A 22143-nucleotide genomic window follows, 5' to 3' on the forward strand; every position below is an offset into this window, starting at 1 on the left:
TGCAAAAGGCTTATACCTTGAAAGAGTTTTTTATTCTTCAATTTACAAGTTTAGACATTTCGAGTATAAGGGAAAAAAAACTGTTAGATCTAATTTAAAAAGGATTAGAGAAATTAAATTAAAAGTCTACTCCTGCAATTTTTCTATGAAACTGTGATTGACAATCCATCAATACTTAGCATGAATAATGCCTTGTTAAGAAAGAAAACATAGGCAGGTTAAGAAAGAAAATTAAAGGCAAAGGCGTCACTACAAGAAAAATATTGAGTACCATTAGATTTATTGTTAGAAAAATAAAAGAATCCAATAGTAACTAAATTATCGTCAGAAAAAAATGGACGGTATAAACCTCGCCAGTTAGATAAGACATTCCAGCGGCATAACCTCTACAAGTTTCTACTTCTTGCAGATGCTGAGAGAAAGTATGCCAAACATGACCTCTGCAAGTACTTGCAGACACAGATTCTTTAGCTGAAGTATGTGCCCCTTTCTCCTGAAGCCATTCCATACACAATCATTCACACATAAAGCCTACGGCTTAACATTTTCACATCAGCACCCCTCTCGTGACCTTTTATTCATTTCATAATCACATGTGCCGTGTTCTTTTTCCTCTTTCCTTCTTTCTCTTAACAAACCAAACTCAAATCATAACTTGAAACGAAATCTATTGTCAAAAAAACTGAATGTAAAACTTTATACTTTCCTAATAAATCAAGCTGAAAACAAGACTTTCTGTAATAAATTGAAATCAAATAATTTTTAGTAATTAAAATGTTTTCTTTGAAACTAAACCACTTTCTATTTTAATAAAATTCAGACCTTTCAAATCTTGTATTATTGAGTCAAACCAATCATTATTAATAAATCAAGTCAATAATTTCTCAAAATAAGCTTATAAATCGGATTTTTAAATTGAAATTACTTTTCGTGTATTTTTACAAAAAATTGGACAGCATCTACCCTTAAAATTGGATTTCACCACCCATGCGGGTTCCCTCAGATTCATAACATCCGAAACCAAACTCAAGTCCAACTCCATTCAACAATTATCAATACGACAATTTCTTCAATAATTAACTCATCATATTTCAATTTAACAACACTAATTTAATCACCTTTCACAGCCACAACTCAACCAATTCATCACAATCACACAAAATCAGGATTTCAACAACTCCATCAAAATCAAAAAACCAATATCAATCATAGCCTTAAACCAAAATTAATCCTATCAATTAATCACTTATAACAACAAAACCAATCATATTCTCAGCCATGACCAAACTCAATAAACTAATTATATCACCAAAACTTGATCTCAATACCAAACAAACCACAATTTTACAACCTCAAACCAAGCTTATTCCTATCAATTAGTCACCTAAAATATTTTTAAATTATTTGCAATTACTCATTAAACTTTATTGGCATTCATAGATTAAAACAATTGATTTTAAAATAAATTCCCTACCTTGATTAACCGAACTCGGGAATCAAACACGACAAATCCACTTATTCTGAGTTCACAGCAACAGTAGCCTCAACTCCCTCCGGGCAGCAACAACAGCGACAACCGTGCCCATTCCAATTACCTTTGTAGCGGTGCATCAATGGTTCCGGATACAGACGGCAGTACTAAATAGAAACATATATTATTGTATTCGGAACAAAAATATAGTAGAGAAATAAAATCGGGAAGCAGAGCACGAGTTAGAGTGTTACAGTTTCAAGAATGGAATTGGGAACGCAGGAGAAGGTGCTGTCGGGTAATATTAGTGGCGCTTCTCTTCAAGCTCTATGGTGATTGAACTGTGATGGCGAGCTCGACAACGACCAAGCGCGACAGAGCTGGCAGCGTCCTCTTCATTTGCGACGGCGACAGACTCTTGTAGCAGCAGCGACAGGATATGGATGAACGACGGCAACGCGGGCTTGGCTCTATGGATGGGATGGCGAGGACGACGCATGCAGAGGTAGCCCACGAGGATGACGACAACGGTGACCCCATGGAACGGGGCAACGGCGCAGTGGCGTTGCGGCAGCGACAACAGGGCACGGCTCCTCCCTCTCTTTTCTTCTTCCTCCATTCGCAGCTCTTTCTTCACTCTCTTTCCCCATTTCTGTTTCCTTCTTTCCTGCCTGCGACGGTGATGGCGACGGGCCCTGGCAGCAGCGGCGGTGGATTAGCGGCGACGAAGGCAAGGCACAAGGGCGACACGGTGCGGTGGAGACGCGACGGCGGGCTGAACGCGGCTGGGTGTGGCGCAACTAGTAGCGCGTCTTCTTCCTCTTCTTCTCGCAGATCTCTTTCTCTACTCTCTGTGTGATTGTTACATTTAGGAAAGGAAAGGGGATAAGGGGTTAGGGTTAGTGAATTGGAAAAAATAGAGTTTCTGAATTAATTTGGGGATTTTTGAATTCAGGTTAGAAATTAAAGATTTTATAAAAAGATAATGATAGATATGAATAAATATTTTGATAAAATTGAAGGATAGAATAATTTTAAAATTAAATATATTTTATTAAAAAAAGGACAATTTATAGAAATAAAATTATTGAAAAAAATTTTACATAAATATGACATTGGCAATTTCTAGACACAAATGCAACAAACGCAACTGTATATAATCCGCTACACCCTGTAGCGGAACTCAATTGCACGTAATCCGCTACAGGGTATCGCGGATTACGTTGAGGGCTGCATTACTCATAAACCGCTATACCCTGTAGCGGTTTATGACCAAAAGACGTTTGTGCATAATTCGCTACACTCTGTAGCGGATTATGAGTATAGTGGTGATTATATATACAGCGTGAGGCTGTAGTGGAAATCATTTGAAGGATTTTGGAAAGAAAGTTAGAGAGAGAAAGTAGAGATAAGGGAGAGAAAATTCAAATTCTTGAGTTGTTTGGAAGAATGGAGGATGAATGGCAGTTGTACCGACTCGACAGCGTTGCTCACGTAGCCGGAACCATCGATGAAGAGGTAAGCGTCTCTATTTTCCTTCAATATTTTAATAAATGTATATTTTATTCAATATTAAGGAAGTAATTCATTAATTATTTAGATAGAGACTTGGTTTAGCTTTTGGTTTGAAAATGAGAATTTGAAATTTAAACTTTAACATTTAACATTTAATAGTCAAGGTAGAGAGGTAAATTAGTAATTTTAAAACCCAAGTAGCTTAAGAATAGAAACATAAGCTATAGGTTGGTGATGTCATTGTTAGAAATTACGCCAGTGTTCTTTATTTTGAAAATGCAGTCAACTCGATGTGTGTATAGCGTCCGTAGGCAAAAGAATATGCTGTTACATGATAGGATCATACCTTACTTGGAGAGGGCTGGGTTGTACCACCTGGCTAGGCTGGACACGCATTGGTTCTGGTTGGATGAGCCTCTGGTAAGCGCATTTATCGAGAGGTGGCGGCTTGAGACCCACACTTTTCATATGCCATTCGGAGAGTGTACTATCACGCTCCAGGATGTGGCATACCAGCTCGGGCTGCCCGTGGATGGCCAGGCTGTTTCCGGGTGCATGACAGACTTCCACCTGCACATCAAGGGGGCCAGACTGGCATAGGAGTGGTTCAAGGACTTATTTGGTGAGCTTCCGCCACCAAATAAGAGAAAGTTATACACAGTCCAGTTCACATGGTTTCATGAGCAGTTCAGTGTGTTACCAGCGGATGCTTTGAAGGAGACCGTGCGCATATATGCACGTGCGAATATTATGATGCTTCTGTCGACACAGCTGTTCATAGACAAGAGTGCTAATCGAGTCCACCTTCGCTGGTTGCCTTTTGTGGTGAGACTTGACGACATGGGCAGCTATAGCTGGGGCACCGCTGCATTGGCGTGGCTGTACCGATGCATGTGCAGGGTGGCGAACAGAAACGTCACCAACTTGGCTGGACCCCTACAGTTGCTACAGTCATGGATCTTTTGGCGGTTCCCCATGCTGAGGCCGCAGGTTTTGATGCTTTCTCTTTTTCACTGGCATCCAGGTATAATTTAATTCACTTATTCTTTCAAGTTCATTACGTTCTATATATGAAATTACATACTTACGTGCTATTTCTGCAACTCAGATGAGCCACATATTTCCCCACTTCTGATGGGAAGGAACAGCGGATTATTCAGTATCGTCTGGCATTGGATTGACTGACTCATCGAGATGTAAGTATTTTGTTTTTGTTCGTCATTATTTTAATTGTTTTTCCACACTTATATGTATACATTGGTACAATGCTGATTTGCCTCCTATCTATCAGATTGTGTGGGAGCCTTATGGTTCTCTGGACGTACTGGCAGTCATCCATCCGGCGATACTGACTGAGGAGCACAGCCAGTTATGGCGGGTCATCACTAGCCTGATATACTTTGCAGTGATTGAGTGGCATCAGGTAGACAGGGTCTTCCCACAGCTAGGGGGCGTACAGCATCTGCCTGAGCCAGCGCTCAACATAGAGTATCTTCATAGTAAGGACGGCAGGGGTGGAGATAGATGGTTTCCCACTTACTATAGGACATGGCATCAGCATTAGGACGAGCGAGTTCGCTCTGTGTTGAGTATTCAGAGAGTTTCTGATCCTGGTCCATCGCTGAGTACCTGGACTAGTGGCACCGTGTTGCACATAGAATTCTGTCACTAGGGATTGCTTTCGCCAACCCCAGGCCGACCTAGGTTCCAGATGATGCTATACTCAGAGGGTCGTCGTAGGCGACGACTAGAGTTCCAGCATCTGATATGCCGAATAACAGACGCGTAGAGCGGAGACGATGCATCGGTACACGTGCCACTGATCGCGAGTGGCACTGGCTCGACGACATGATGCAGGAGGAGCAGGTTGGTGGTGATGACGGAGGCCAGGCAGATCATCGTCTTCGTCGATCTACTGCTAGACGACGGGCTGCTCGTGGTGGACGAGCACCTCCCGTCCACCATGATGACGAGGCTGGATCGTCCTGTCGGCACCTACAGACACTCATGTTGGTGGCACTACGGAGGCTAGTATGGGTGGTAAACCTTTTACTCACGTATCTAGCTCTCAGGTACTACATGAGTGTAGCACACAGCTGTTAGCCAATCTTGCTACCACTTCTTTTACCATGGATTTGGACGATCAGTTGGCTGGACCCTAGTTCTATGCGAATTTTGCTGAGATCATACGGGGTGACGACGTTCATCAGTACCAGAGCCCGATTCCAGGCGGCCCTTCCGACCCTCCGGAGTATAGGCCATAGCCAGCGGATGTGCCGTCCCAGGTTCCTGAGACCCAGCTCCTGGTCGACCTGAATGAGCCAGCAGGCAGCCCGTACGACACTTGGTTCGGCATGGGGGGACGCCACCATCTGCATTTGGAGTTGGGCCACAGGAGGCTCCACTGGGAGATCGGCGAGCGGCTAAGGTTAGGCGTTCGACTCGATGTGGCACAGGCTCACACCTACTTGGTCCATTCGGAGGCGACCATGATGTTGATGGTGACCAGTAGTAGCGCCGATTGTCTTATTTCCGACCATTATCCTTGTATGAATTATGACTTATTTATTTTCTATTAGGGTTAACGACTTGTGACAGTTATATCTGTATGAGTTATGTAGTTAACTTATTATGTGTTATTCTTAATGCTTGGTGGCTATTATTTTTGTACGACTTATTGCAAATTAAACGACGATTACATTTTGTATCAATTCGTGCATTTTGCATCATGGGTTGTTACTATTAACATATAATCACCACTATACTCATAATCCGCTACAGGGTGTAGCGGATTATGCACAAACGCCTTTTGGTCATAAACCGCTACATGGTGTAGCAGTTTATGAGTAATGCAGCCTTCAACATAATCCGCAATACCTTATAGCGGATTACGTGCAATTGAGTTCCGCTACAGGGTGTAGCGGATTATATACAGTTGCTTTTGTTGCATTTGCGTCTGGAAATTGCCAATGTTATATTTGCGTAAAGTTTTTCTTCAATCATTTTATTTCTGTAAATTGTCCAAAAAAATATTTAAGAACACTATTTATCAACATATTACTAAGTTCAATTAATTTTTTTTAGTTTAAATTATAAAATAAACATATTAATTATAATTTTATAAAATATAGTTTAAATTTAATATAATTATTCAAATTAAATGATATAGGTTTTCATCATTCTTCTATCACCGAAATTTTAATTTCAATTTATAAAATAACTAATTGTAATAAAATTACACAAGAATATTAATTAGCTTAAACTCAATATTTATAAATCAATTTAATCATTCTTAACATATTATTTTCTTAAAATAAGGAACTCAAATTAAATTATAAATTATTCGTAATAAAAATAACTTAGATTAAATTATACAATTCCTTCTTATTTTTCAATTACTGAAATTATGTGAAACATTCAATTATAATAAAAATTATAATAAATTCTAATTAATTTACATTTCAATTATCATGAAATTCTATTTAATTATCATGAAATTCTATTTAATTATCATCAGTAAAAATATTTTTTTTAAAAAAAATAAAATTCTCAATAATTATAATAAATTATAAATAACTCATCATTTAATTTTTTGAAAACTTGGGTTGTTACACGTTACGTCATTAAATACACGTACAAAAACACTTTACACTGACAATGTATCAAAATTAAATTTTAAATAAATTATGACATATTTTTAATTATGGATTATAGTTTATATTTTTTCTCAAAATTATATATATAAAAAGATGACTATAAAATTTTATATAAAAATATTAATATATAGGTATATATGTTGTTCTTTTCTATCCTAAATAAATTAAGACTTATCACATTGTAATTCATCGTCATTTATTCAACATATAATAAAATGAACAAAGATATTATAATTTTAATATGACAAAAATAAAAAATGATACACTCCCGTATATTTAACAATTATGAACGTTATCATTATGTATATGCATAAAATTATATGTTATTAATTATTGATAAATTAAAAATATAAAATACATAATATGTAGATTAATTTAAATAATTATAATAAAATATATTTTTCACGAGCTAATAATTTAACTTTATCCATGTTTGAATTCAACTTATTTAATATTTGAGTTCAAATTTAACTTCAAGTTTAATCTGGTCCATGAGATGGCTTTATTTGCTTCTAATCCGAATAACAATTAACATGTTGAATTGTAGCATTGATGTATAATGATTAGCATTTCAATTATAAGTTAGGATTAATGGATTATGTTCTTGTCAATTTATTGAGTTTCAATGTCATTTCATAAATTGAATTATGTGTTCTTTTATTTTAATTTTATTACTTGAAAAATTAGAAAATAAAAAAAAATCACTTTTTGTATGCATAATAATAATAATAATAATAATAATAATAATAATAATAATAATAATAATAATAATAATAATATATTATTATTATTATTATTATTATTATTATTATTATTATTATTATTATTATTATTATTATTATAATAATAGAATAAAATAGAAAAAATAAAACAAAATAATATTTTAAGTAGGCCGTTTTAGTAATGGCTCATCCTTAAACGCTCCTTGTTAAGTATGGAGTGTTGCACACCTTGTGAATTCGTTAAATCTGAACTCTTTATTTATTATATTTTATTTGAATGGTCTGAATTTAAAAAGGTAACCTGTTAATCAGGTTAATTATTTTTTTACAAATTTTATATTTTTGTTGTAAATCTAAAATATTAGACTGAAATTCAAAATAAAAAATACTATATAAATATTAAAAACAACATGTCTGTACACAAAAAAAATTATTGGACTTTAGAATTAAAATAAATAATACATAAAAAATAAGTTAAAAATTCATGTACTAAATCTAGAAAAAAAGATATATTAAAATCTTAAAAAAATAATATTAAATATATATTATGTATATAATATTAAAATTTAAATAAATTTTATTTTGTGTAAAATAAAATTATAATATTAAATATAAACACAATAATAAAAAAATTTGTGTTATATATATATTATGTATATAATATTAAAATTTAAATAAATTTTATTTTATGTGAATAAAATTATAATATTAAATATAAATACAATGATACAAAATTTTATGTTATATATATATAATTTTATTTTGTGAGAAATAAAATTAAAACATTAAATATGAATAAAATGATAAAAGATTTTGTATTATACTAATTTAATTAAAAAAATATATATACAACGTAAAATGCAAACAAACATATAACAATTTTATTTTGTGCGAAACAAAAATTCATATAATTTTTTATTAACAATTTTTTTATTGAAATATGTCATTTTACTATATTTATAATATATTATTTGGGATAATTATATTATTTTAGTTAATATATATTATTTAAAAAATATTTAAAATTTAATATTTTGTATTAAGAATATTATTAAAAATATATTATTAGTTTTTCTTAAAATAATACTTTCTTTTCTTTGGTTCAAATATTATGACAATAAAATTTTTTTACGTAACTGCGTCTACTCAATAAATATTATATTTATTTATTTTTATATTGTATGTAAAATAATTTAAAAAAATTAATATAAAAAAGAAGTATTCTTTTTTTTTTTTACCAACTCTTAGGTGAATATAGAGACTATGTCATTTGAACTATAATTTGTTGGCAAAAAAAGAAATACTCTTAATTATATATTAAATAGAATAATTATTTATTAGGCTCATTTTTATACAAATAAAAATTTTTCTTAGTTTTATATCTGTAATATTTTATACCAATTAACTTTAAAATTTAATTATTTTTTGAATAAATTAATAAAAAATAATACCAATAATTGTTTAAATATAATTGTATTTTAATTTTTTATTCTATTACGTACACGTTGAGTATAATTTGAAATAAAAGATAATGGACTTGTTGTAACTGTCATGTATTTTATGCTTTGACTGCTTCGTCATCTCATGGCGCCTTCATAGAGACCGGGTTCTTCTACAGAATCAGTTTTACGTTTGGAGTTAGCCAACCAGCAGCGACGATAGACAGCCTCTTCCTTTTCTATGGCAGCAATTTTTCGGGCTTGAAGGTCCATTTATGGTAGAGGTGGAATAGGGTGGGTTCAAGAGCGTCAAAACCTGTGGCTAGACAGAACAATAGTGGAAGCACCTGCTAGCAAACAAAACAGTGAAAATGCTTGAAGACATCACATTAACAATAACAGAATAATGAAAAAATTCGATCAAATCTGAGTACTTTTCTGGTGTAAAGATAGTCCTTTGTTAAACGAGCGAATTAGTTTTTTTTGTTAGTGCCGGTTTGTTTGTTCAGCGCATGACAAAAAAAAAATAATAACAATAATAAATAAAGTTAATTTACCTTATCACTTTTGATAGTAGGTTAACTTTTAAAAATAATTTGTCTGGAGTGCACTAGCTTACATGTTTAAAAATAATTTTGATTATTACTATTTAAATATTATTAATTTGTCAAACTATGTCAATATTAATTTTTTTATAATAGACCTTATTATTTAGTATCTTATAAAAGAAAAAAATTATTAAACTAAAGTAAATAAATAAATAATCAAAACAAAATAAGAATGAGAAGTGATCAAGAAAATGATTAATATTTTAATAGAATTACAGTCCAGTAATAATAAAAATTAGTTAATAAAAAATACAACTAGAAAGTAATTAATATAGAATGTTGGATGAAGAGATTTGATCTACAAGCTAGCACTGAATGGTTTATATGTCTTAAGGTCAAGTAAGACACCAACTATAGACCCAACAAGTGCAGCAAATGTTACCAGGAGACAGAATATACTCAAACTTTGCAAAAGAATCCAACTCCCACTCCATTTTGGAATCTTTTTCTGTTTGATATACATTTCCACTGGAAAATAAACTGATAAGGGCCAAAACCCTAATGCCCCAATCACTCCTAATATGTCATTAAAGAACGGAATTAACATAGCTATAAGAGTGCTTACCACAACATACAATGATCTCCAAATTATTCTAAATATGTTTAGGTTGTATGAGGGTAAAAATGGGATTTGAACTTTGTGTTCTTTTCCAATTATTTCCCATTTTTTAGTTGTCCGTTCTTCAACAAATGCAAAGAGGGGTTGGGAATAAACTTGGTATGCTCCCACCAGTTGAATGATTAGTGCTAAATTTGCAATATCAACAAGCCAAAATGGTTTATCAAATGCTGTGAGTAAGTTTCCTGGTGTTGAATTTCCAAATGCACCATAACCTATGCACCCACAAAGGACATAGAATGTTGTGGTCGTTGCAATACTTAAATTTGTGGCCCTCTTCATTGTTCTTACTTCCAATGGAGATTTTATGGTATCCTGTTTAGTCAGTCATTAATTTACATGTGAGAAAAAAAAATTATTATTTTTTAAAATTAAATCTTTTAACCAAGTTAGTATATTGAATAACAATAATATTAGATGTATAAAAAAATTAGTTATTTGTATAAAATATATATTAAAATATAAAATATACTTTAAAGATAAGTTAAACAATACATATTTTCAATACATGTATTTATATAAAAAAAGATTAAATTTATCCAAAATAAAAAAATGATAAAATAATAAAATAAGACTCACATATAATGAGAGTTATAAATTAAATAGTAATTAACTCTTTACTTTATTATTTTAATATTTTATTAATCTCTTTATTTTAAATGATCTAAATTCTACACCAAAACTAATTTTTTGTGTACATAGCATTTTTTGTATAACTAATATATTTAGAATACAGTTGTGTTTAAATACATACATTTATTTGGTTGATTACTATATTGGTTCCTTATATTTTTTTTTTGTTTTTGTGTTTAAATACATTTTTTTCCCAATGTATTAATGGAGCGGCATTTATTTTAAAACTAATGATTAGGAAATAGAAAAAAGAGTATACCTGAATTTCAATGAGAATATCAGAAAAGGAATATGCAAAGGCTATGTTGCCAAGAGCTTGAAATATTGCCCACACTTTTTTGGCGTGTGTTTCTGCTTCAGCTCCTGCTATGGTACCCTTGAAAGCACGGTTTTCTGTTTTAAGATCCAAACAAACAAAATATTAGGCAACAAAATTATCAAATGTTTTCAAATCATAAATTACTTTTTATCTTCTATTATTATCATAACTAGTGATGCGTTCAAAAATTTTATACGAAAAGAAGGCAAATTAAATACAAAATAAATTAAAATATAACATAATAAAAAATTAATAAAATATAATTTATAGTATATAGATCAAAATTAATAATTATATTGTATAAAAATTAACATTTAACTACATACTTTAGAATTTTAGTAATTTTAAATTTGTTCTGTGATATTTCATATAACTAAAATTATCAATTTATCATCTAAAATAAAATTTGAAGCATTCTCTTTTTTAACATATATAATTATATAATTTGCTAAAAATTCGTCTTTCATCTTATTTCAAAGTGTGGTTTTAATAATTCTTATTGTTAAAAAACTCTATTCAATTGTTATGGTTGTCATAGAAAAAATCAAAAAAAAAATTTATTGTTGTTTTTCTACGTTAATCCAAACCTATTTTTTTCCAATAATTTTTTAATTATTTATATATTTATATGCTTTTATTTTTTTAATCTTATTTGTTAACTACTACTAATATATTATAATACACATTATTATTTATATATATTAAGTTATTAATATATAAATATTTTTTAGTGTCTACTATACTAAAATATATTTAATCTATAACATACATATATAGATAGAGCTATGATAAATGTAAAACTCACCCACTGAAGAACTAATGTGAGCTCGGGACCTCGGGACCATTTTTATGGAGCTCGATCCCAAGGAAAGAGTGATCTCATACCTCTTCCTATCGGTCTCAATCCTAAGACTGATTTCCGTAACTAAATAGAGGTTGCTAGGTCCTTCGCGAAACCGAGTTAGCATCTTTCTGCCCTAAAAAAAGCAGCTTCATCCTTTTCTCTACCCACTACAGGTGGCGCGAAGGAACACCGAGCCACCAGGTTTGAGAATAAGGTGGGATCCCGTCTTCGACTCTATCCAGTCGACTTTTTTCAAAAACCCGGAAACGAAATTAAGTTCGTGTAAGCGAGCTACAAGTCCCACGACACAGAAGTGGGATTCTCATCTCGCTTCGGAGTAAGAATCTTTTCTCTGGGTTATGGCCTGTCAGGCTCCAACTGGATTAATCTTTTGATTCGATGTAGCACAGGATGGAGTGGGAAATTCAGTATATATATATATATATATATATATATATATATATATATATATATATATATATATATATATATATATATATATATATATATATAGAGTATAATAATAATAAACTAATAGTACTAATTTTTTTAAATAAATTTAGAGGGATTATAGCCACCTTAACAACACCTTGATTTTTGAGATTGCATTTGTGCTTTATTTTTAGTCCCAAATTTTTTAAAGTACTAATTTTAGTCTTTATGATCAATTTTATATTATTTTATTAATGTATAGCAAAAAATAACATGTAAATATATCACTCAACATGTAAATAAAACAAGGAAAAGTATAGGTAGACAATAAAAATATTAAACAATGTGAACAATAGATATATCGGATGTTCATTTTACTAGGTGTATGAATTATTATTTTAATATTAAGATTTAGGTGAGTAATTTGGAGGTATAGTATATTTTTATTTGATTGGTAGTTGTTCATATTATTCAAGAAAGTCATTATTTACCTAGCACTTCCCATAAAACAATAATAGTTAACTAGTCACATACTAAAACCATTTATAGAATATTACAAAAATAAAAATAAAATTGATAATTTTTTAAATTTTAGTGACTAGAATATAAAATACCACCAAATTAAACCTTTATTCATTAATGCATATAATGATTTTGTGTTCAACAATAGAGAGTGTTAGTTGTATTAAGCAAATTCAAATAGAGAAAGAAGTTAAATATAACCTGAAACTTGAGCAATTCCAAGAGCCAGACCAATTAAGGAATAAGTGAAGGACATAATTGACGAAAGTATTGAAAGCCATCTCATTTTGTGAAAATTAGGAATTTGAGAAAATCCAAGTTGGATTACCCCAAACCATATTATATAACGATTGCCAAAAACATGGCATGTTTTTTTTGCATGTGAGAAATGTATGCAATTTGTCTTTGTGATTGCCCTGCCAATCAAAGCCAATAAATTGTAATCAATTTCAACTATAACCGTCTTTTTTATAACTTCTGAATAGTTATGTTAAGATTCAAGTAATTTTAATAAAAGACAATACATGAATTTTCTTTTAACTAGATTATATTTATTTATTTTACTAATATTATCTAAGAGTTTAATTTACTATTAGTATAAATGAGAATACTGGATTAGATATGTATCATTATTTACTAACAACAAATATAAATTAGGCTAAAAAAATATAGGTAAAATATCTTTTAATTAGCTAATTTTAAATAATTGCAATTAATAATCATTAATTTTGTATTTTTTTAAAAATAAAATTTAAATAATTACTAATTAATGATAATTAATTAGTATGGAGTGCAATTTAAAAATTCTTATTGACTTGTTGTGGCTAAAAATTAGCAGAGATTTATCTAAAATCTAGTGAAATATGACTAATTGATTTGAGCTTAGCAAATTAATCTACTATGAGAAATTAGTTTTTTTTTTTACGAAAAAAATAAAGCTCAACCTTCCAATTTTTATCCATAAAATTTAAAATCCATTAGAAGAAAAAGTGCCAAATTACTTCAACTTATGGCTCATCGTTTTAAATCATTAAAATGGACTTTTTTTTTTTAATAATTATCATTCAAAGTATATTAGTATATATATACATACAAATTGACCAAATGAAATTAATTTCAAAGTTTTAAAGATTTCAAAAATAAACGTAAGGGTTAACTGAACTCACATCATACTGATGGCGGCCGCAATTGTATATCCTATTGAAGTTCCATAAAGATTTGCATACTGTATTATTCCACAAAAAATGGAATTTTTTCCTCCTGTAGAATAATTATGACATATCTAATATTATTTATGGGAATATTTAATTTTCAATGTATTATATTTGCTATCATAAATTAGTTTCCTATTTTTCAAAACACTTTATAATGAAATATATATGATCACTAAATCATAATACTTTATCCGTAGTTAATATTATTCTATTTTTTAAATACAACTACAACAACAAAATATCACTATGCTTTTTAATCATTAAATAAATTATCTAGTCACAGCAAAATTCATACTAATATCATCAAATTTAGAACATCCTTATATTTCTTTGTAATTGTGTCAAGATAGACATTGTTTCAATCAATGTACAATCAAAATAAACACCTTAAATTACACTTATACAATTAAATCTATCATAAGAAAATACCAAATTAAATATACATTTTCATGTTGCATGTGTCATTTTTAATATTACGTGAATATGTGATTGCAATTAACAAAAAACACATAAGTTCATCTATATCTCCTCAAAATGCATCCTCAGATTGAAAAAGATCTGCTTGTAAATATAAAATCCATGTATAATTTAATTTTGTTTGTACTTACCTAGAATGTTTTCAACCGCTTCCATGTACGTGTAGTTCCTTTTGCCAGTGATGGGGTCCCCAGCACGATAACTATTGGCAAGAAAATGTGAAGTGTACAAGGTGACGAGACCGAAGATCATAACAACAAGGCCACCACTCCAACCTAGTTGTGCTATGGACCATGCTAAGGATAAAGTTCCAGATCCAATTACTGCTGTTATTATATATGAGCTTGTCATCCATATGGTTCCTGCACCAAATATAATATAGATCAAATATCATAAAAAATTATATCCATTTGAATAATTAATATGTAAGTTAATAACATTATTTACAGCTTTTTAAAATAAAACACCATTGAAATTAAACCTCTTCGTATATAATCAATAACAGCTTCGATTATTCTTCTATGATTTTCTTATTAAAAAAAAAAAAGAAAAGGAAGAGATGATAATAACAACATACATGGATTGGTTTAATTTGATTTGTATTATTATTACCTGTTCGTTTTGGGCGGCCGTCGTCATCATAAAGTGAGCCATCTTGATGGTGGCTAACGGTGATTGTTGTGGCGGCGGAAGAGATTTCAGTAATCATGTCTTGTGTGTTATGCATGTTGGAGACTTTAAATATAACTATTCTACCTTAGAACTAATAATTAATAAGTGTAAAAGGGAATTAAATAGGAAAGAGATACAGTGCAGGGTTTGGTGGTAATCAAGGGTTTGTGTGTTATACGTTATCTTTTTCCGTGTCGATTGTCTCCGCACTACAGAAGTATTTTCCAAATTTGATTCGCTCAAACTTGCCGAAAATTCTAGCTATGGCGCTTGTAATGTTGCGGTCATAAAGGGGAGTGAGAATTTTGTGGGATGGGTTGTTTCTCGCGAGGAAGATTCGGAATGCACAATATCATGCAGTTATGATGATTGATGAGTTTAACAGGAAAAAATCAAATGCATATAGAGGAGGCCTTATTGGACTGGGTTGGGGGAGAAGACGCTGGAAGGGCTTTGACGCCAGGAGGTAGGGACGCGACCCACGGCAAACAAATTACAGCTGATGAAGGAGTTGGGGACGATGCGCACTGGTGATGCTATATCATCCAAAAACACTTTTGTAGAATTAAATAAAACGTGTGTGGAAAAAAAATGGCAATTTAGTTATGGGAGGGAAAAAGTTATTGGGGGAAGAAGCTGAATGTGGATAGATATTTCGAAGGAAAAGTAGTTAGAGAAACGCAGGTAATTCTTAGCTGAATCTATCTATCTTAGCTTTAGCTTCTTGGGCATAGAGTGAATTTCTTTTAAAATAGTCTTTGTTAGATAAGGAAAATTAGGGTAAAATTTAAAATTCTACTTTATCTTTATCTTTATCTTTATATTTATAATAATATGAGAGCTCATATGCTGACTTAGAGAGTTTATTTGTTTAGGTATTGTCATTAGAAATTTTTATATTTATAAATTATAAATTATTATTTGCTTAGGTTGTTATGTTCAAATTTTAAATTATTCGTTTAAATTGTTATACTTAGGTTGTTATTTTTTAAATTTTAAATTATTTTATTTAAGTTGTTATTTTAATTTAAATCTCAGGTTATTGTACTTAGGTTGTTATTTTTTAAATTTTAAATTGATTTACTTAGGTTATTATTTTTTAATTTTAACACTATTTTTAAAAAATGTGTTGATTCTTTTAGCACTATTTTTTAAATTTTTGTAAATTTTTTTCAAAAAATTGCAGCTACATACGTAAATTACGTTAATTTAGAATTTTAAAAATTGTTAATATATTTATTTACTTTATCTGTAAATTTAATTTAAATTTAAATTAAAGCCAATCAAATTTAAAAAATTTTAGCTATGAGACAACTATAAAAGTATAAATTATGAGATATGTATAATACCACAATTTAAAGTATATCAAACTCTTTCTTTACATACATCCAACATCTAAAATTTCTCTAGTGGCTGGTATTCACAAAATCGCAGAAATCAATCCTACAATCAACAATTTCTGTGCACGTATAAGAGTGATACGGTTATGGACACTACCAAGTTACGAAAATTCTTCGTTACCATACTCAATTGAGATGGTTTGACTCGATGAAGACGTGAATTTTCTATTAATATTTTCTTATTTTATTTTAAATTTGTTTGTTTATCCACATCTAATTGTTCTTTGATTTTTGTTTATCAATTCTAGGGAGAAAAAATACACATCTCGGTTAAGAGGGTTCTTGTGTCTCGATTCGTAAATTTGCTCAGGGAAAGAATATCTTACCAAATAAGTAGTCAAGTATCCCACGATATGGATTTAATTTTGTGAGTTTTGACACTCTCAATACTCTTAGGTACGATTACACCTATTTAGTTGGTAAGTTTATTATTTTAAAAAAAGTATAATTTATTTATAAATTTATTTATTTTATTGACAACAATTTTTTTTATTTTAAATCATTTCAGATGTTGGATATCTTGCTGAAATTGAGAGTGAGAGAACTCTTGAAAAAGATGACAAATCTACTAAATACTCTATTATTAAATTAAAGATTAATGATGGGTAATCATATATTTATTTTTATAAATCTATAAATTTTGATATTTTTATTTTTTAAATTGTTACTTTAACTTATTTTGTTATGAATATTTTTATTAATATTATTAATAGGTAACAAACCTTTTTATTCAAAGGCAACATTTTTTTATTAATAATATTTAAATTTTTTGAAAAATCAATTCGGATTGATTTTGAAAAAAAGTATTTAATTTTTTTTTTAAAAAATTTTTAATAGAAAGCATTCTTTCTGTAGTTAATTTTTTATGAGTTTAAAATAATTAATTAATTAATTAATTATTAATTTTTTTAAATTGTGTTTGACGTTTTAATTTTATTATTAATTTTTAAATTTTAAAATATAAAAAATATATATAATTTGATATTATTTTATTGGTAGCTACTTTTTTAAATATAATTATTTTTTATTTATTTTGCTTATTTTTCTCTTTTTTGGTCATTAGTAGCATCTAATTTATAAATCATAATTAATAACTAATTATAATTTTAGGATGTTGACTATACCGATAGTTTGCTTCCAACTTCAAAGACATCTTCAATCATTGAAGGGGAAAAAGTAGAAGGTGTTAAGGTATTTGTTCAAAAAATGAATTTTTTGTTTATTTGTTTTCTCAAAATTATATCTTATTTTATTCAAAAAATATTATTGAGATAAAATCAAAGGTGAGAAGGAAGTCTTTAATTTAATGTAGTATTTTGTACAGAATTTGTTGGTTGAATTCTCCAATAAAGTTGCGGACAATGATGAGTCCAAAGTGTTGGAAAATGCTATTACACTAACTAAGCGACTATCCTCGGAGTCGGAAGATTTGAAGGTGCAAGGAGATACCTCAACTTGCAAGAAGATCAAGATTGAGAATGAAACTTGAGAATTTGGATGTACATATTTTGGAATCCCTTTTAGAGTCTATCTAATAGAATAATGCCAAGCATATGTTTGTTTTGGTGAAAACATTGTCTTTTCTTGAGTTGTTATTTTTCTTTTGGTTCTTTTCGATTTTTATGTTTGAAATTTAGAATTTTTTTAAATATAAATTGAAATTATTTGGTTATTACTTGTGATTCTATTTTTAATTTAATTCACACCATTGATATTTTATTAATTTCTAATTTAATATTTAATATCATAACGTTATAAATTTCTCATATGAATTATTGTTAATACAATTAAGTTAGTTATTAATTTTTAGTGTGTACTTATTTTTAAAAAAATCTAATTATAATTTTCAATTAAAGTATTATGTTTACAATTTTAAATTTAAATTCAAATATACTTTTTTTTTTTTACTTTTAAGTAAGCAATTGAGTTTGAGAATATTTTTTAAAATTTTATATAATTTATAAGCTACTATGCTAATTACAGAAGATTATATTAAAGTAAACAGAATTACCAGTCTTATTAAAATGTGAGGTTATTTATATTATTTAAAAAAAAATTTTAATTTGACATTCTTCTATACTTAATTATGTTTCTAATGTTGTTTCAACAAAATTGAATTAATTTAAGAAATTTTATTTAAAAATTTAAAATTTGTACTAGCTAATTAGGAAACTTTATTTAAAAATTTGAAATTTGAAATTCTAATACTAATTCTTAATTAAGTGACTTCTTAATGGTTTCAATTTTAAAATTTAATTTTTTTACTTGCCACATTTATAAATATTCTCTTTACTCAATTTACATTGTTATCTTTTAGACTGTTTCTGCACAATAGAAATACTTTTATTTTTTCTCTCTTTTTAAATATTTTTTCTAAATTTACGTAATTTATAAGGTTATTAATTTTTATATTGTATTTACTTTTATTTATTTTTATCAACAAATAATAGGATTGATACTATTTATGACGAAACTAATAAAAATTATTTTTAAATTAACAAATTCCTATATTCCTAATGAACAACGAACATTTAATCAAAAGATTTTATTTAAAAATTTAAAATTTGCATTAGCTTATTTTAAAAAAAATGTAAATCCAATGGAGAGGATGCTCAGGTTATTGATGAGATCAAACAAATTTATGATTGCAGATATTTGTCTGCATGTGAGGCTGTATGGAGAACTTTAGCTTATGATATTCATCAGAGGTGGCCTTCAGTGATGAGATTAACCTTTTATTTGCATGGAGAGCAAAATATCATCTTTAAAAACGATGACGATCTTGAAAAAATTGTGGAAGAAGAAGAAGAAAAATGTACGATGTTCTTAATATGGATGGAGGCCAATAAAAAATTTGAATCAGGTCAAATTTTGACATATGCTGAGTTTTCAAATCAATTTGTTTATGATAGAAAAGTAAGGGAATGGCATCTACGCAAAAGAGAGTATTCTATCGGGAAGTTAAACTATGTTCCACCGAGTGCAGGTGATATTTATTATATGAGAATTTTGTTAGCTGTTCAGAGAGGTTGCATAACATATGAGTCTATTAGGACAGTTAATGGAATTACATATTCTAGCTTCCAAGATACTTGCTATTCCATGGGACTACTGTGCGATGATAGGGAATTAATTACAGCTATTAATGAGGTAGCTGAACTTGCATCTGGTCATCAATTGAGAAAATTATTTGCGATACTACTGATATCTAATAGTATTAGCAACTCAGAGTGTGTTTGAAATGCAACTTGGACATTATTAGCTGATGGAATACTATATGAGAGGAGAAAAATTTTAAAAAACTAAGATATTTTACTATGTCTTTTTTATATCAAAATTGTATTCTCTTATTATTTTTATTTTTATTAATAATATTAATAGTTTTATTTTGAAATTACTTATTAAATATTTTATAAAAATCACCATGTATTTTTGTTAGGACTAAACATGACTGATGATGAATTGAAAAACCTCTTTCTTATTGAGATTGAGAAGATACTCAATAGCAATACGAAATCTTTAAGAGACTATCAATCAGTGCCATATCCTGAGATGTCTGATGTTTGCCTTTTTTAGAATAAGCTAATAGAGGAGGAGTTAGCATATGACACAAAAGAGTTGACTCATACAAACTTATATACAGAACAAAAGATGACTCATGAGCAAAGATTAGTATTCGATGAGATACTCAATGCTGTTATTACAGACTCTGGTAGTTTTTACTTCGTTTATGGGGATGGTGGGTGTGGTAAGACATTTATTTGGAATGGACTTTCTTCTGCTATTCGGTCTATAGGAAAGATTGTTTTAAATGTCGCATCCAGTGGAATTGCGTCTTTACTCCTACCTAGTGGCAGAATGACTCATTTTAGATTTTCAATACCCATTACAATTACTGATGAATCTACTTGCAACATCAAGTATGGCAGTTTGAAGGCTGAGTTGCTCATCCAAAGTAGCTTAATAATTTGGGATGAAACTCCAATACTCAATAAAATGTGCTTTGAAGCACTTGATCGGACGCTCAGGGATCTTATGTCAGTTACCAATCAACATAAGACACATCAACCATTTGGTAGTAAGGTTGTTGCTCTAGGAGGTAATTTCAAACAGATATTTCTGGTGGTTCCGAAAGGGAGTAGACACGATATATTGACAACAACTGTTAACTCATCTCATTTGTGGTCGTTTTGTAAGGTTCTGAAACTGCATACGAACATGAGGCTTCTAATATCTTCTTCAGATCAAGATGAAGGTGAAATGAAGAGACTTGCTAATTGGATACTTGATATTGAAAATGGAAATATTGGTTCTGTTGTTGGTGATGAATCAGAAATTGAAATTTCAGATAATCTATTGATTACAACTACTGATGACCCTCTCTCTCCAAATTTGTTGCAAAACATGTCAGATTACAGGTATTTTCATAGTAGGGTAATTCTTGCACCCACGCTTGAGAGTGTTGACAAGGTAAATAATTTTGTCTTGACAATCTTTTTAAGGATGGAAAATGAGTATTTGAGTTCTGAAACAACATGCCAAGCTGATGAGAACGAACATGTACAATAAGAGTAGTTCACACTAGAGTTCCTAAATGATATCAAATGTTCGGGGCTACCCAATCATAAGTTGATTTTGAAGCTAGGAATCGCTGTAATGCTATTGCGAAACATAGACCAGACTTCAGGTTTATGTAACGGGACAAGATTAATAGTTAACGAACTTGGCAGTAACGTAATTGGAGCGACGGTAGTGACCGGTAGAAATATTAGAGATAAAGTGTACATTCCAAGAATGAACTTGATCCCTTCAGATTCAGGGTTGTCATTTAAGTTCCAACAGAGACAATTTCCATTAACAGTATGCTTTGTAATGACCATTAACAAGAGTCATCAGGATCAATCATTATCACATGTAGGACTTTACTTGCCAAAATCAGTGTTCACCTATGGACAACTTTATCTTGCTTTGTCAAGAGTTAAGGGTCGCAGTGGCCTCAGGGATTTATTTCTAGACGAAGACGGCAATCCAAAGTCATCAACAACAAATGTCGTGTTCAAAGAAGTTTTTAATAATATTTAGGTAAGAATAATATTATTTTCATTTTAATAGCATGTTATGATTTACACTTTTGTATAAATATTTACTGTAGATATAACTAATTTATCTATAACTCTGTTTTCAGATTTGAGATGAAATGTGTAACAAGGAGCACAACATCATATGCCAATTGCTTTTCTAATAAAGTTAGTAAGATACTAGGTTATCGATAAATTTTTATTAGCCTTTTTGTATAAATTTTAGCGTAAAATTGACATGTTATTATTACAGTTATATATGTTCTTATTTTTTTCATGTTTCCCTCCTTATGGTTCAAGAATATTATAGACTTCAAATTCTTCTATTTACTTTTTACTTTGAATAGAGATAAAACAACATATTCAGTACGTTTATTATATAATGACGATAATCGTGTTATACTAAACTAAAAAAATTTACGATTATAAAATATTATTTTTAATTTAACATATCAAATTTAAATATAAGCACATGCACTGCGCGGGTTTAACACTAATTTATTGTCAATTCTAATGTATCTT

At 29.6% G+C, this 22143-nt stretch overlaps 3 protein-coding genes across 3 annotated transcripts; 2 read left to right on the top strand and 1 right to left on the bottom strand.

Annotated features, from left to right (window-relative positions):
• Positions 1–2153: 2153 nt before the first annotated feature.
• Positions 2154–4550, top strand: LOC140181500 (serine/threonine-protein phosphatase 7 long form homolog). Its single transcript, XM_072225126.1, has 6 exons — positions 2154–2222; positions 2679–2752; positions 2845–2989; positions 3269–3580; positions 3674–3976; positions 4278–4550. Exons 1-6 carry the CDS (start codon positions 2154–2156, stop codon positions 4548–4550), a joined length of 1176 nt encoding a protein of 391 aa, XP_072081227.1.
• A 5159-nt stretch (positions 4551–9709) lies between these two features.
• Positions 9710–15180, bottom strand: LOC112770578 (amino acid permease 3-like). The gene is made up of 6 exons (XM_025814915.1): positions 15084–15180; positions 14603–14833; positions 13947–14040; positions 12982–13196; positions 10923–11056; positions 9710–10345 (listed from the first exon to the last, which is right to left on the bottom strand). The coding sequence occupies exons 1-6, from the start codon at positions 15178–15180 to the stop codon at positions 9710–9712; spliced, it is 1407 nt and encodes a 468-aa protein (XP_025670700.1).
• A 328-nt stretch (positions 15181–15508) lies between these two features.
• LOC140181501 (uncharacterized) lies at positions 15509–21112 on the top strand. The gene is made up of 5 exons (XM_072225128.1): positions 15509–15609; positions 19195–19693; positions 20120–20864; positions 20955–20961; positions 21046–21112. Exons 1-5 carry the CDS (start codon positions 15509–15511, stop codon positions 21110–21112), a joined length of 1419 nt encoding a protein of 472 aa, XP_072081229.1.
• Positions 21113–22143: the final 1031 nt, after the last annotated feature.

Source organism: Arachis hypogaea, chromosome 18 (genome assembly GCF_003086295.3).
Source record: "Arachis hypogaea cultivar Tifrunner chromosome 18, arahy.Tifrunner.gnm2.J5K5, whole genome shotgun sequence".
NCBI lineage: Eukaryota > Viridiplantae > Streptophyta > Magnoliopsida > Fabales > Fabaceae > Arachis > Arachis hypogaea.

Excerpts from the sequence above, each read along its gene's own strand:
- LOC112770578 (XM_025814915.1), bottom strand. The coding sequence starts at position 15,180 with ATGATTACTGAAATCTCTTCCGCCGCCACAACAATCACCGTTAGCCAC. Across the intron at positions 13,197-13,946 it reads GCGGCCGCCATCAGTATGAT|GGCAATCACAAAGACAAATT; the intron begins GTGAGTTCAGTT and ends TTTGATTGGCAG. Across the intron at positions 10,346-10,922 it reads ATATTCTCATTGAAATTCAG|GATACCATAAAATCTCCATT; the intron begins GTATACTCTTTT and ends CTGACTAAACAG.
- LOC140181501 (XM_072225128.1), top strand. The coding sequence starts at position 15,509 with ATGATTGATGAGTTTAACAGGAAAAAATCAAATGCATATAGAGGAGGC. Across the intron at positions 15,610-19,194 it reads AAGGGCTTTGACGCCAGGAG|ATATTTGTCTGCATGTGAGG; the intron begins GTAGGGACGCGA and ends TTATGATTGCAG. Across the intron at positions 19,694-20,119 it reads TAATTACAGCTATTAATGAG|AATAAGCTAATAGAGGAGGA; the intron begins GTAGCTGAACTT and ends TGCCTTTTTTAG.
- LOC140181500 (XM_072225126.1), top strand. The coding sequence starts at position 2,154 with ATGGCGACGGGCCCTGGCAGCAGCGGCGGTGGATTAGCGGCGACGAAG. Across the intron at positions 2,990-3,268 it reads CCGGAACCATCGATGAAGAG|TCAACTCGATGTGTGTATAG; the intron begins GTAAGCGTCTCT and ends TTGAAAATGCAG. Across the intron at positions 3,581-3,673 it reads ACATCAAGGGGGCCAGACTG|TTCAGTGTGTTACCAGCGGA; the intron begins GCATAGGAGTGG and ends TTTCATGAGCAG.